Source organism: Chlorocebus sabaeus, chromosome 18 (genome assembly GCF_047675955.1).
Source record: "Chlorocebus sabaeus isolate Y175 chromosome 18, mChlSab1.0.hap1, whole genome shotgun sequence".
In the NCBI taxonomy this organism is placed as follows: domain Eukaryota; kingdom Metazoa; phylum Chordata; class Mammalia; order Primates; family Cercopithecidae; genus Chlorocebus; species Chlorocebus sabaeus.
Window position 1 is genome coordinate 32,900,290 of NC_132921.1, and position 12,910 is coordinate 32,913,199.

Below are 12,910 nucleotides of genomic sequence, written 5' to 3' on the forward strand. Positions count from 1 at the left end.
AACACAGACAGTGTGCTAGATTTGTCCCACAGCTGTAGTTTGCTGATGTATTCTCAAAGGCGGGAAGAGCGAGATGATGTTGCAGTAATGGAAGAGTAAGCAGTTAGTATGAGGATTCTGATACAGTGAGTCTGGGGGAAGCTGAAATTCTACGCTTATAACCTGCTCCTAGGTGATGACGATGCTGAGGTCCTCACTTGGAGGAGCAAAGAGCTAAAGTAACATTGGGGTCCCACTGTGCCCCTTATGTTGTGGTAGTTTTTGTGGCTGTGGGACAACATGAGAAGCCAATTGTATGCCTACCAGGTGTTCTCAGTCTCTTTAGAGAGATTTATATAACTAGAAAGGTACATGAACTCCCCTACAATAAAAGTTGAGATTGAGCCAGGCAATGAGATTCTTCAGTGCTGGATACAACTAACCACCCCATGAGTGGCATATGGGCCACAGGGTGATGGCCAGCAGAGTCCTTGGCTGAGCTGGGACTGGGCTCCCTGGCTTCCAGGATCTACACAACATCACCTCCGTTCAGTTCCTATTGGGATTTTCCTGTTCCTTTCTGGTTATTCTTCATTCTGTTATCTTGAGCCATTCCTGACATGATTTACACGGAGTGGAGACTTTGCTTTAGGTAAAATTTCTTGGGTGTGCTGGCTGAAGGGGGAGTCTCAGGAGTGGAACTCAGTGATGAGAGAGCTGTGGTGAGGCTGAAGGATAGGCACTCACGTGAAGCTTAGGGACAGGAGCTTACAGGTCATCACAGCTGGATGGATGGTGGGCTTAAACGATAGTGGAGATAGTGAGGACACCTGGGAGTAGAAGAAATGTTGACAGTTAAGGTCAGCAAATGCTCCGAAAGTTTTCTCTGGAGGTATCTCAGAACCTTCTTTATATTTTACTCTGGAGCTCTCAGATGCTATAAAGCTCTTTGTTATTATAAAGCTCTATATTATTTTACTATAAAGATATGGCAATATCTTGCCATAAGGCAGCAGGCTCAAGAAGCAGGAAGAAGGTTAAGATTCTGTGAATTTGTTTCTTAGTAATGAAACAGATGACTTTGGCTTGTACCCTGAGTTGGGATGTCAAGGATGCAAAGTGGTCGATGTTTGCTTTCTCATTGACTGGTATTCTGATTCTATTGCCTTACAACTTTCACTGCTCCATAGTGAATTAGAGGCAAGTGTAGGAGGGGTCAGGATCTTGCTTTTAAAAGAAAAAAAGGCCTCTGATTACCTGGAGGAAAACACTGCTTTGAAAAAAAAAAAAAAAAAAAAGTCAGGACCAAAATAAAGCCAGCTGGCTGCATGTGCACAGTTAACAGACTGGCCCAGGGTCTGTGCTCAGCTGTCACTCCAGGAGTGAAGTGGATGATGCTGACCCAAGCACATGTTCTTGTTGAGCTTTTGGTCAAAAGAACTATTTATTTCAGGTTTCCTGATAATATTCTGTGGCCAAGAAGCCAGATATATGTGTGTGTGCCTGTACACTGACAGCTTCTACAGAAAATAGGCCCTGTGGAAGTTGCCTACCTATGAGATGAAAATGCAGAAATTCTGACAGCTGTGCAGTGGGATGCCAGGAGATCCAGATGCTGCCATTCAGCACTTGTTAGTGTCTCTGGGAGCTTTTATGTCACCTCAGATCCTGACTGAGGTGGTCTGAGGTACAGCCAAGAATTAATATTTTCCAGGCTCACCAGGTGATTCTGACTGCAAGCAGGGCTGGGAACCCCCTAGTTATGTTGAGAATGTGCTGGGCAAGTCACTGACAGTTAATCCTGTATCACTACTTTACCAAGGGCTGTGTTCTTTCCTGCCTGAACTTGGCCCTATTCAATGACTTTATCTGCAAATCAGGATAGCTACTTGGGGAGGTGAGTGAAAGTTTTGGGTTTGTGGCTTAAAGAATGGACAAATAGGCCGGGCATAGTGGCTCCTGTCTGTCATCGCAACACTTTGGGAGGCTGAGATGGGAGGATCACAGGAGTTGGAGGCTGCAGTGACCTGTGATCACAGGAGTTGGAGGCTGCAGTGACCTGTGATCACACCACTGCATGCTAGCCTGGATAACAGAGTGAGACCGCATCTGAAAAAAAGAAAAAGAGTGGACGGATAAAGTGAGGTGGCTGACCACTTGAGGACACTTAAATGCACTTTCCATTTCCTGACCACTGTCTTTCACTTCTGCAGGAAAATGACTGTCTCTGAATGCAGAATATCAGAGCAGAGATTCCCAAGCTTTGAACATTTGCTATACTGTCTTGGCTTTTGCCTGTGCTGTTTTGTTTGTAGCCTGCTAAATAACTTCCTCTGACATCGCTATTTTGTAACACCCTTTGAGATATGGTGCAATATCTAGTGTATATAAACAAATGCAGGCTCAGCAGTCTCTTGGGTAGGATTTTGATTTCATTGATCTGCAGCATTCTTTTAACATCTAAAAGGTGCCTTCTGCTACCAGTCCTGTGAGTTGTTCCCGTTATCATGATATTGGATCACGTTGTGTCCTGAAATGAGAAGGTGGGGAGATGCATGCAGATAGTTTTAGAAATTCTCCTGATGGGCCCTTTCTAGGTAGTGACACACATTTAGAAATCTGAGAGCTTTGTTCTGTATCTAAGTTTCTTCTGTTTTAATCTTTCAGTGCACAAGGGTCTGGATCCCTGACCCTGATGAGGTATGGCGCTCAGCTGAGTTAACCAAGGACTACAAAGAAGGAGACAAGAGCCTGCAGCTCAGACTGGAAGATGAAACGGTAAGAGCGAGTCCTGGGCGGAGGGTGGGGGGAGCTCAGGAGTGCAAGGAACAGGAGTAGATAGTACATTGTGGGCTGGAGTTTTTCCTGGATATTGGAACTCCTGAGCCCTTGGATTCTTTCTTGTTGCTATTGATGTATGTGAAAGTGCTAAGCCAGGAAGCCGCTCTATGGATGTCACATAAAAAATAAGTGCTTATTGGGGTTAGCAGCTGAGAGATCATTGGTGGTCAAGGCAGGAATCTTCTCAGTGGAGTGGAGGGAACAGGAGGTTGAGACCTCACTGGGAAGTGAGGGAGAGGAGCTGCTACAAGGGTCCCTGCAGGGCACAGTGGTTGGAGCCAGCCTGCCTGGGTTGGGATCCTGGCTCAGCCATCACTAGCTTTGTGACCTTACATCAGTTCTCAATCTTTCTGTGCCTGTTACTTCATCTGTAAAATGGGAGTGCTAGTTTATCTAGGACTGTTTTGAGAATAAGATGGGTTAATACGTGGCAAATACTTAAAATAGTGCCTGGCACATAAGTGCTCCCTATGTGTTAGCTGCTGTAGTGAGCATTTTTAATTTTTTGACCTTCAGGCTGTTTCTTTCAAGTGGAAGACAAGGTAGTAACTATGAAATTCTATTCCTCCTGATATGTCTGATTTAGTTTCCCTTCTCATGAGCCTTTTGTGACCACTGCCTCTGCAACCGTTGCATTTCACAAATAATGGATGCTCACCCTATATGCTGTGCCAGGTCCCAGGGGCAGATGGATGAAGGCCATGCTATTTCAGATAGCTCAGTGCTAAAGGGGAGCAGTGAACATGAACACGAAAGTGAGACAGAGTATTATGATAAATGGCAGTAGGCATGGAAGTGAATGCATGAGGTATAGGAGAGAAAAGGAACCCACTCTTTTTAAAGAGATGGGATCTCCCTGTGTTGCCCAGGTGGGCCTCAAACTCCTAGGCTCAAGTGATCCTCTTCCTGCCTCAGCCCCCGGAGGAGCTGGGTGGGACTCCTCTTGAGGAGAGGGGGTTTTGAGAAGGAGCTGGACATGGAAGATTCAGGGTGCAGTGACCAGGAGTAGAGTGTCCCAGGCAGGAACTGTGTGTGCCAAAGCCCTGAGACCTTGTCGTGTTCCAGGAAAGGGAAGGAGGCCAGTGCATCTGGGAGCTGTCAGGGAAGGGCTGGTTGGGTGGCTTCAGCCTGAGGATGCAGGCAGAAGTAGTTCATGCAGCCTTTACCGTGGGGGAGACGACTGGGAGAAAAATAGGTTTGGAACAAAATGGTTGGTAACAAATTAAGAATCGACTTTGGGACGGATTGAGTTTGGGCTGCAGAACAGACATTGCTTGGATAAAAGGTTTGGGTTGGAGAGACTATTTCCTCTCTGAATGGCAACAGCACTACAAGTGTGTACCATATCCTCTGTCCTTTGATCATTTCCTGCCTATTCTTGGTCTTGTCTCCTTTTCTAGATGGTTGGTGATTAACTTGTTGATTGAACATCCTACCACTAACTTCTGTTTTGTATCAACTTAAGCATACCACTTGGTAAACCTGGAACATGAGCTTGTTAGAAAACGTCTGTACCGAGGTATACATCCCTCACATTCCTCTTCCTAGTAGGCAGCATTTGCTAGCCACCTCTTGCTTTTGAGATGACAAGCACAACTCCCAACAGATAGAATTATGTTTACCATGTTGAATAACTTCCCACCCCACGCTGGGGGGAAAAAAATGAAATTAGTCCACCCACTTGAGTGGTATATCTTCTACTCTACTCCAGCAGATTTCATTTCAGTTGATCTTTTCTAGTGGGTGGGTGTTTTTAAAAAGTTGTACAGAGGTAGTGAGGAATGATCTGCCATGTTGCTAAAACAGAGCAGATGCTCACCCACCCTGCTGAAAACGAATTTGGCCCTGCATGACTAATCCTGGCAGCTGCCCAGACCCCATCTCCTCCTTCCCCTGCTACAAGGCCGAGCAGCATGTAATTGGAAGGGAAGCCTGGTGCTGGAGATTAGCAGCTCTCAAGAAATAATGGGCTCTGAACATCTGAGTCTGTCCAGGTTGCTCATGGGCAGTGGCTTGTCCACGGCTAGCTCTGAGCTATCATTACGAGTGACTTGGTGGAGCTGTGGACTAGAGGCCAGGAGCACAGAAATTACGTGGCCAGACTTTGAATGCTTGCAGAGAGTCTCCTCTGAAGCTGAAATTATCCATGGTGTACTATGCTGGCTGGAAAATCTGCCCCAACAGCCTCTTCCAACCAACCTCGTGCATCCTCCCTCCTCCTGAAGTTCAGTAGTGTGGGTTTCACTGCATCAGCAAAGGATTAACATCAGTTAGATTCTCTTCCAGAAAGACAATGATGTTCCTAACCTCTAACTTATGATAGGACCTTCTGCCTACTTGCTAACTTGTCCCCTCTTCAAGACAGTCAAGCTGTGCCTCTAAAAGATTTTTTCATTCTTTCTTTTGCTCATCCATGCATTCATTCATTTCTATTGTAGTAAAATATATGTAGCGTAAAATTTACCATGCTAACCATTTTTAAGTGTAAAATTCAGTGGCAGTCAGCAGCAACTCAGTGGTATTCACATTGTGTAACCATCACCACTATCCTTCTTCAGAACTCTTCCTCTTATACAACTGAAACTTGGTCCCCCTTAAACACCAACTTCCCAATCTCTTCTCCCCTCACAGCACCTGGAACACTCCATTCTACTTTCTGAGTTTGACGATCCCAGGTACCTCGCAGAAGTGGAATCATACAGTATTCGTCCTTTTGTGTCTGTCTTATTTCACCTGGCATAATATGTTTCATATTGAAGTCAACAAGATGATAAACTTCTTGGGGGAATGGCATCTTTTTCTCCCCAGAGCCGTGATGGGTACAAGATATCTAGGCGTGCCAACTCTTAGCACAAGACTGTTTTTAGAGTGGATTAAGCTTTCAGGCGATGCAGAACTTGGTGATGAGGTAGCTTCTGTATGCTCTGCTTGGAGCACCTCGTGCAGGCCAGGCCTTCTCTCTCTTGGCCCCACCTCCCTTTCTGACTGCTTGACTCCTGCCCTCTAGTGTCAGGGAAAACTCTCCTTGTTTCCATGGTTTTTAATTTAAATTTCATTTTCCAGCTGAGTTTGTATCTACTATCTATCAGCCACCTTGATAATGAGTACTCCCTCTGGGCAAGGCCCTGACCTAGCATTCATGAATGAGAGGAAGACAGGGGAGCATGTGAGCTTTTCAAAGACGAACAAACTCCACTGTCTCAGTATTTCCAAGCCCACCCTGACATTTGGAGGGCCAGAGCAAGAGAATGTAACCCTACATCTGTTTAAAGTATATTTTATCAAATTATTTAAATCTCATGTTTTTAATTAAAAACATTTTTGAACATTTACTGTTTTAAAAATATAGTTGCAATTCTATTATCTCTATCCAGCTGCCAATATGTAGAATCACTATCTTGGTTTGGGCATGTTATACCTGCACATATGTGTAAACACATGAGTAGTATAAATTGTTCAGTATTTCAAAGCTTTCCTCCTCTGTCATGTTGCAGGGGTTGCAAATACTTAGCACCCCTGGAACCACGACAAGAGCACACGGAGAAGCAAGGACTTGGACCCTCGGCCCAATTAGAAAATGATAATCCATTATGAAAGGATCTTTTGCATGGGCTATCTGAAAGGAAAGATAAAGAGTTTGTCCTCCCTTTTACTTAAGCATCTTTGCTGCCTGATTCTTCCCCACACTCCAAAGCACCAGTACTGGCATTGTTTCTCCAGTACTGGCAGTGTTTCAACCCATGAACCTCAAGGCAACTGGGCACTGTTGTCTTGTTTCAAGAACACAGGACAAGGTGTGGAGAAGTGTTTCTCTGGGGCCTGAAGGTGTTAGTCACCAGAGCGGTGTTGAGCATTTCATGTCATGCTGTGACACCACTGAATGTTGATCCCAAGGATGGAGGCATACCATATGTTCTTTAATAATTTATAGTATGTGATATTTAATGCCCTCTGCAACACAGTATCAGGGAAGGGGTCCCTCTTGCTTGGGTCTAAGGATGGTACTGAACATATCAAGACATTATAGCAAGGTCCTATCAAACATGGTTCCTCATGTCAAGAAGCTATAGCCTCACAGAACCACTAGGACAATTGTCCTTGCATATTGGTGCACTCAGACTCATATACCTTGAGAATGCAGAGCACTTGTCTACTCAGTGCAGCTTAAATGCCTGCTGTGCACACATCTGGCAAAACCAGAGAGCTAAGAATGTCTGAGGGATACCCTTCTGGAACCAGCAAGGCTTCTTAGTAGAGGTAGAGTTTGATTACTTCTTTTAGCTGGCCATTTTAGATAATGCTGGTTTTTGGGTCTCCTAATAATTTTTATTTTTATCTTTATCTTGTTTTCAATTGCTCAGTTATCATGGTTATATTGTACATACACAAAATGTTTTAGCATCAAGTATAATGTATATAATTATCTACTGGTAATATTGCTACCACTGTAATTAGTCATCTTGTCTAAAAAGTCAAAGTGTAAAAAAAATTATGGTAAAATACACGTAATGACTCAACATTTTCACCATGTTTAAGTGTACTGTTCAGTGGCATTAAGTATATTCACAGTGTTGTGCAAGCATCACCACCGTCTGCAGATAAGTACTCTTGAAGCTCTTTCTAATTTATTGTCATTGACCTATTTTTCCTGCTAATTTTTTCCCCGTAGGTTAGGATGCTTTGCCCAGCTGCTTCAGATTGGAGATGAGTGGGGCAGCAATTTGCACCCCTGTCCCGTACATTTGGCAATGTCTGGGCACATTTTTCGTTGTCACAACTGTCATGAGGAGGATTTGCTACTGGCATCTAGTGGAATGCTTCTAAGTGCTCTGTAATGCACAAGGTGGCACCCCCACAACAGAGAACTATCCAGCCGCAGATGTTAACAGTGACAAGGCTGAGAAACTCAGGTTTAAGCCCATAGGGAAAGTGGTCTGGTCTGTTCATTGCTGAAGTACACTAAGTTAGGAGTTAAACTGGGGCTCCATGGTTCCGACAGAATGTGTAAGCAGTGCAATAAATTGAAGTCAAAAGATTAACTTTGACTCCATATTTTTATGCTGCTGTAGTCTTGTTTATAATTCAAACCTCTTAATTGTGTGTTGACCAGGCAGTTTATCAGTAGCTTTTCATTTATAGACTTTTCTTCTTTTTATTACTTGCATCACTGTTCATTCATCATTCATTCATTAAAAATTATTATTGAGCAATTATGTGCCAGAGTCTGATTATACAACAGTAAAAATGACATATCTATATCTTTATGAAGTTTTCCATCCAACTTACAATGAAAATATACAATATAGGGTTTAGAATATGAAAAACTCAATTTCAAGAATCTGAAGTCTTTCTAAAACAGTGGTGTCCATGGTAAGCTATTTGACGCTACTCCACCCACCCTCTTATCTGAGTCTCTGAGTCCTCCAACTTCACACTTTTTTTTGTTTGTTTGTTTTTTGTTTTTTTTTTTTAGATGGAGTCCCACTCTGTTGCCCAAGCTGGGGTGCAGTGGTACAATCTCGGCACACTTCAACCTCTGCCTCCTGGGTTCAAGTGATTCTTGTGCCTCAGCCTCCTGAGTAGCTGGGATTACAAGCGTATGCCACCACACCCAGCTAATTTTTGTATTTTAAGTAGAGATGGAGTTTCACCATGTTGGTCAGGCTGATCTCGAACTCCTGAGCTCAGATGATCTGCCAGCCTCTGCCTCCCACTAGTGCTGGGATTACAGGCGTGAGCCACCATGACTGGCCCACACTCTCTTTGAAGCCCTTTTGGATACTACTTGGATTTCCTGCTGACTTCTCAAAGCAGGAACACTTAGGGTGTCAGAGATAATACCTTCATGCTTTGCCATGTTTCCTAGCCCCCTTGCAGTTCAGTAGGACCCTGTGATTACTTTTTTCGAGTGGGTGTGCTAGGTAGAACTGATGTCAATCACTTCAGGTGGAAGCAGAGAAGAACCCACGGGAGTTTGCTGTGCTCTTCTCTTCCTCTGCCTGGTGACTGTCAGGCAGCATGTTGGTGTCAGTGTGACCTTAGAGAGCAGAGCCTCAGTACCAGCCAGTCTTACACACGTAGCATAAAAGAGAAATAAACCTTTGCAGTATTAAGCCACTGAAGTTTCAGGGTTAATTTGCTACTTCCTCATGACTTAACTGAATTTCCTAATTGGGAAGGTTACATAAATCAGAGTATTTTATTTTTCAAGTAATTGAGTGCCTGTGTTGTGCTTCGTAGTGCAAGGGGAAGAAAAAGAAGCTTCTCTTTAAGGAGAATAAGCTTTCTGGGGACTGGAGAAGACGGCGGTAAAACTTAAACACAGGACTGTTAGAGAATGAGACACAGCAGAACAGTCATTAAATGTTTATGGTTTTTTGTGCTTGTCTAGGACATAGCATAAAACAACCTTTTAATGAATATTAAATGAACCTAGAGCCACATGCTTGCTACTATAGTGAGGGTAAGTGGACTTCAGCTTTGAGGCTTCCTCTTACCTGGGAATAGAGTTTCCTTAACATTGTTTTTCTTCTAGGATAGCTGTTGTAATTTCACAAATGAGAAAACCCCTGCACCCATGTACCTAAGTTAAAAACGGTCAGCCAATGAAGTTGGAAGGACGCTTGAAGATTGCTGAAACTAGACTTCCCATCTTACAATTAGGGAAACTGAGGTTCCTGGAAGTCAAGTGATGGGCTGAGGGCCTTGCAGAACTTGGGTTCAGTTTTTCTCAACTTTGGCTGTGCATTAGAAACCCCTGGGGACTTAAAAGGCAAAGCCTAGGTTTCAGCCTGACTAATTAAATCAAAATCTTGGGATGGGATGTAGGTTATCTTTCTTAAAAGCTCTCCCAGGGATTCTAGTGTCCTGGGAGGGTTGAGAGCCACTGCTTTATTTGATGGACCAGGACTTGAATACAGGGGTTAACTCCTATTCAGTGCCATTTCCACCTCTGGGTCAACACCAACTGCTTGCCAGTTGGTAACCCTGTTTTTACTAGCATATCTTTTTTTCTAGATCTTCTGGTTCCATGGGTAGATAATAAATTCTTTCTCCTCTTCTGTCCACTGTATGATTATTATTAGTTCCAAATATTTGGGAGTGTCATTCAAAGACGTTTTTATGATTATACCATCTTGCTGTTGTACTATGTAACACAGACATAGATTGAGGTATGGGAGAAGTTATCAGTGAATCAGACATTTCACTAAACTAATATTTTTTGAGCACCTACTAAGTAGTATAGAATCATAGGCCCACAGGGCTTAGAACAGTCTAGGCCAGCACTGCCAATAGAATATTGGCTGTGGTGGAATGTTCTGTATCTCAGTTGTCTAATGTGGCAGTCACTAGCTACATGTAGTTACTGGACCCTTAAAACGTGATGTGAAAGAAAATAAACTCTTAGAGGCCAGGATTGTGGTGGCTCACACCTGTAATCTCACACTTTGGGAGGCCAAGGTAGGTGGATCACCTGAGAGTTCTAGGCCAGCCTGGGCAACATGACGAAACTCCGTCTCTACCAAAAATACAAAAATAAGCCAAGTGTGGTGGTACATACCTGTAGTCTGAGCTACTCGGGAGGTTGAGGCAGGAGGATTGCTTGAGCTCAGGAGGTGGAGGTTGCAGCGAGTCAAGATTGTATCACTGCACTCCAGCCTGGGCAATAGAGCAAGACTCTGTCTCAAAACGAAAAACTCTCAGGACCCCAAACTCACTGGGCCAAAGGGAAATTTAAGCTTGGGAGCTGAGTCACGCAATACTGCTTTTCTTCTTTTCCCAAACAGCTGTAATTTTGCAGCCCTGTGTCATAGCCTCATCTGTAAGCCGTGCTCCCACAATGATAGAAGACCACATTATCTCCCCAGGTGGCTTTCCTCACAAATTGCTTACAAGGAAATTTCTTGAGTCCCTAAATCTTGCAGGGTACATATCACTCCTATAAACTAGGCCTACAAAACTGAGTTCTGTGGACTCTCACCATGACAATGTCAATTACCAGCTTATCTTCACAGGTACAGCACAAGGACAAGACCAGAAATCATCCCTCTGCCTACTCTGAGACAAATGCACAACGGACTTTTTCATTTTCTCTCTTTTCACATGTAAAATATGGATTCACTGAGGCTCATCAGAGCCTCACAAGAATGTAACCATTTGTCTCACTGCTTACCCTCCTTCTCCCTCCCTTTTTTCCCCTTCTGCTTGCTCTTTCCCCTTTAAATACTGAAGTTCCCAACCCCCCTTGAAGTTTCCAAACCCCCCTGGACAAAGCAGATGCTCATGAATCTTATATTTTTCCCTGCCTGCATCCTCAGCCTTGGCTAGACAAACCTTTGTTAATCGAGACCTACCTCAGTCACTTCGTGTTAACAGTGGCTAGTGTGACTGAGAAACTGAGGTTTCAGTTGAATTTAATTTTATTAATTTCACTGAAATAGCCACATAGGGCTAGGGGCTACCCTTCTGGAGAGCTCAGGTATAGACCAGTTCCTACTCTAGGCCTCCTGCCACTCACACTTGTCTAGTCCTGCTTGTCAGACTGGGACCAATTGGGGACCTCCATCTGTTCCTGATTCCCGGCTCCTAGTTGCAGAAAGGAGCCAGGGTCCACTCTGAGTGGTGACAAAGCATTAATTTTGTGATAAGTGTTAACATTTAGCCTCCTTTTCACCTCTAAAGGCCCAGTTAATATGGAGTGGATGGAATCTTTTGTGCCAGAAAGTTCATGGCCCCGATCACTGTCATAAACACTTAGATGTCAAATAAAACCATGTTAGCTGTAAATGCCAGACACTAGCAGCAGTATTAGAATCAGATTCCTGTTATAGGAAAAAGTCTGTTGTCAAGTCTTTCACTCCTTCCTTCCCTCTGGATGTGCACACACCCCAGAATCTGCAGCTTTGGCCGCTGAGCTTGCAGCCCCTCTTTTCTGCTGCTCTGGGCATTTTTACTCCTGATCAGTTTTACTGAAACCAATACCGCTGCTTTATTTGTCGATGGTTTTCACAAAACTGCATGTGTGTTTGCCTCCACGTGCTTGGGGGAAGAGTCTTTTTTAAAAAAATTTTTTTATTGCCACAGGTTTTTGGGGAACAGGTAGTATTTGGTTAGGTGAGTAAGTTCTTTAGTGGTGATTTGTGAGATTTGGTGCACCCATCTCCCAAGCAGGATACACTGAACCCAATTTTGTAGTCTTTTATCCCTCACCCCTTTTCCTCTAAGTCCCCAAAGTCCATTGTATCATTTTTATGCCTTCGCATCCTCATAGCTTAGCTCCTGCTTATGAGTGAGAACATGCAATATTTGGTTTTCCATTCCTGAGTTACTTAGAATCTCCAATCCCATCTAGGTTGCTGCTAATGCCATTAAGTCATTCCTTTTTATGGCTGAGTAATAATTCCATTATATATATATATATATATAAACATATATAAATATGTATATAAAATATATAAATATACACATGCACACACATATATATATACGCCACAATTCCTTTATCCACTCATTGATTGATAGGCATTTGAGTTGGTTCCAAATTTTGGAATTGTGAATTGTGCTGCGATAAATGTGCATGAGCAAGTATCTTTTTCATGTAATGACTCTTTTCCTCTGGGTAGATATACAGTAGTGGGATTGCTAGATCAAATGGTAGTTCTACTTTTAGTTCTTTAAGGAATCTATACGCTATTTTCCATAATGGTTGTATTAGTTTACATTCTTGGGGGGAGAGTTGAAGAGATTCATCTGAGAATCGAGAGGAGGCCAGCATTTCTGCCTCAGGAGTTGAAGCCGTTGGGCTCAGGTACCGGCTTTCTAATCTGAAAGAGGAGTGGCTGAGTGAGATGAGCTCTGTGGCTCTGCACCTGGCAGTCCCTGTGCTGCCTGCTGAGCTGGGTGCAGAGCCCGGGAGAGGAGGGCAGCTGTGCTCCCTCAGGTCTGGGGACATCTCCACCAAAGTGTCTTTGGGATGCTTTGTGGGGAGGGAGGTCTGATTAGAATCCTGGTGATACCACTAACAGTGGATGAAGAAGGCTGCCAACTCTAGAATTGAATGAAATAAAAATCAGCACTCTGACATTCTCCA

At 43.7% G+C, this 12,910-nt stretch overlaps 1 protein-coding gene across 3 annotated transcripts in view; it reads left to right on the top strand.

Annotated features, from left to right (window-relative positions):
• Window positions 1-12,910, top strand: part of MYO5B (myosin VB) — a 381,273-nt gene that overhangs the window by 133,933 nt on the left and 234,430 nt on the right. For all 3 annotated transcript variants that reach the window (XM_007974050.3, XM_073006323.1, XM_037982326.2), the window contains exon 2: window positions 2,647-2,757. In XM_007974050.3, coding sequence (XP_007972241.3) covers window positions 2,647-2,757 — 111 coding nt within the window. The remainder of the gene's footprint in view (window positions 1-2,646; window positions 2,758-12,910) is intronic.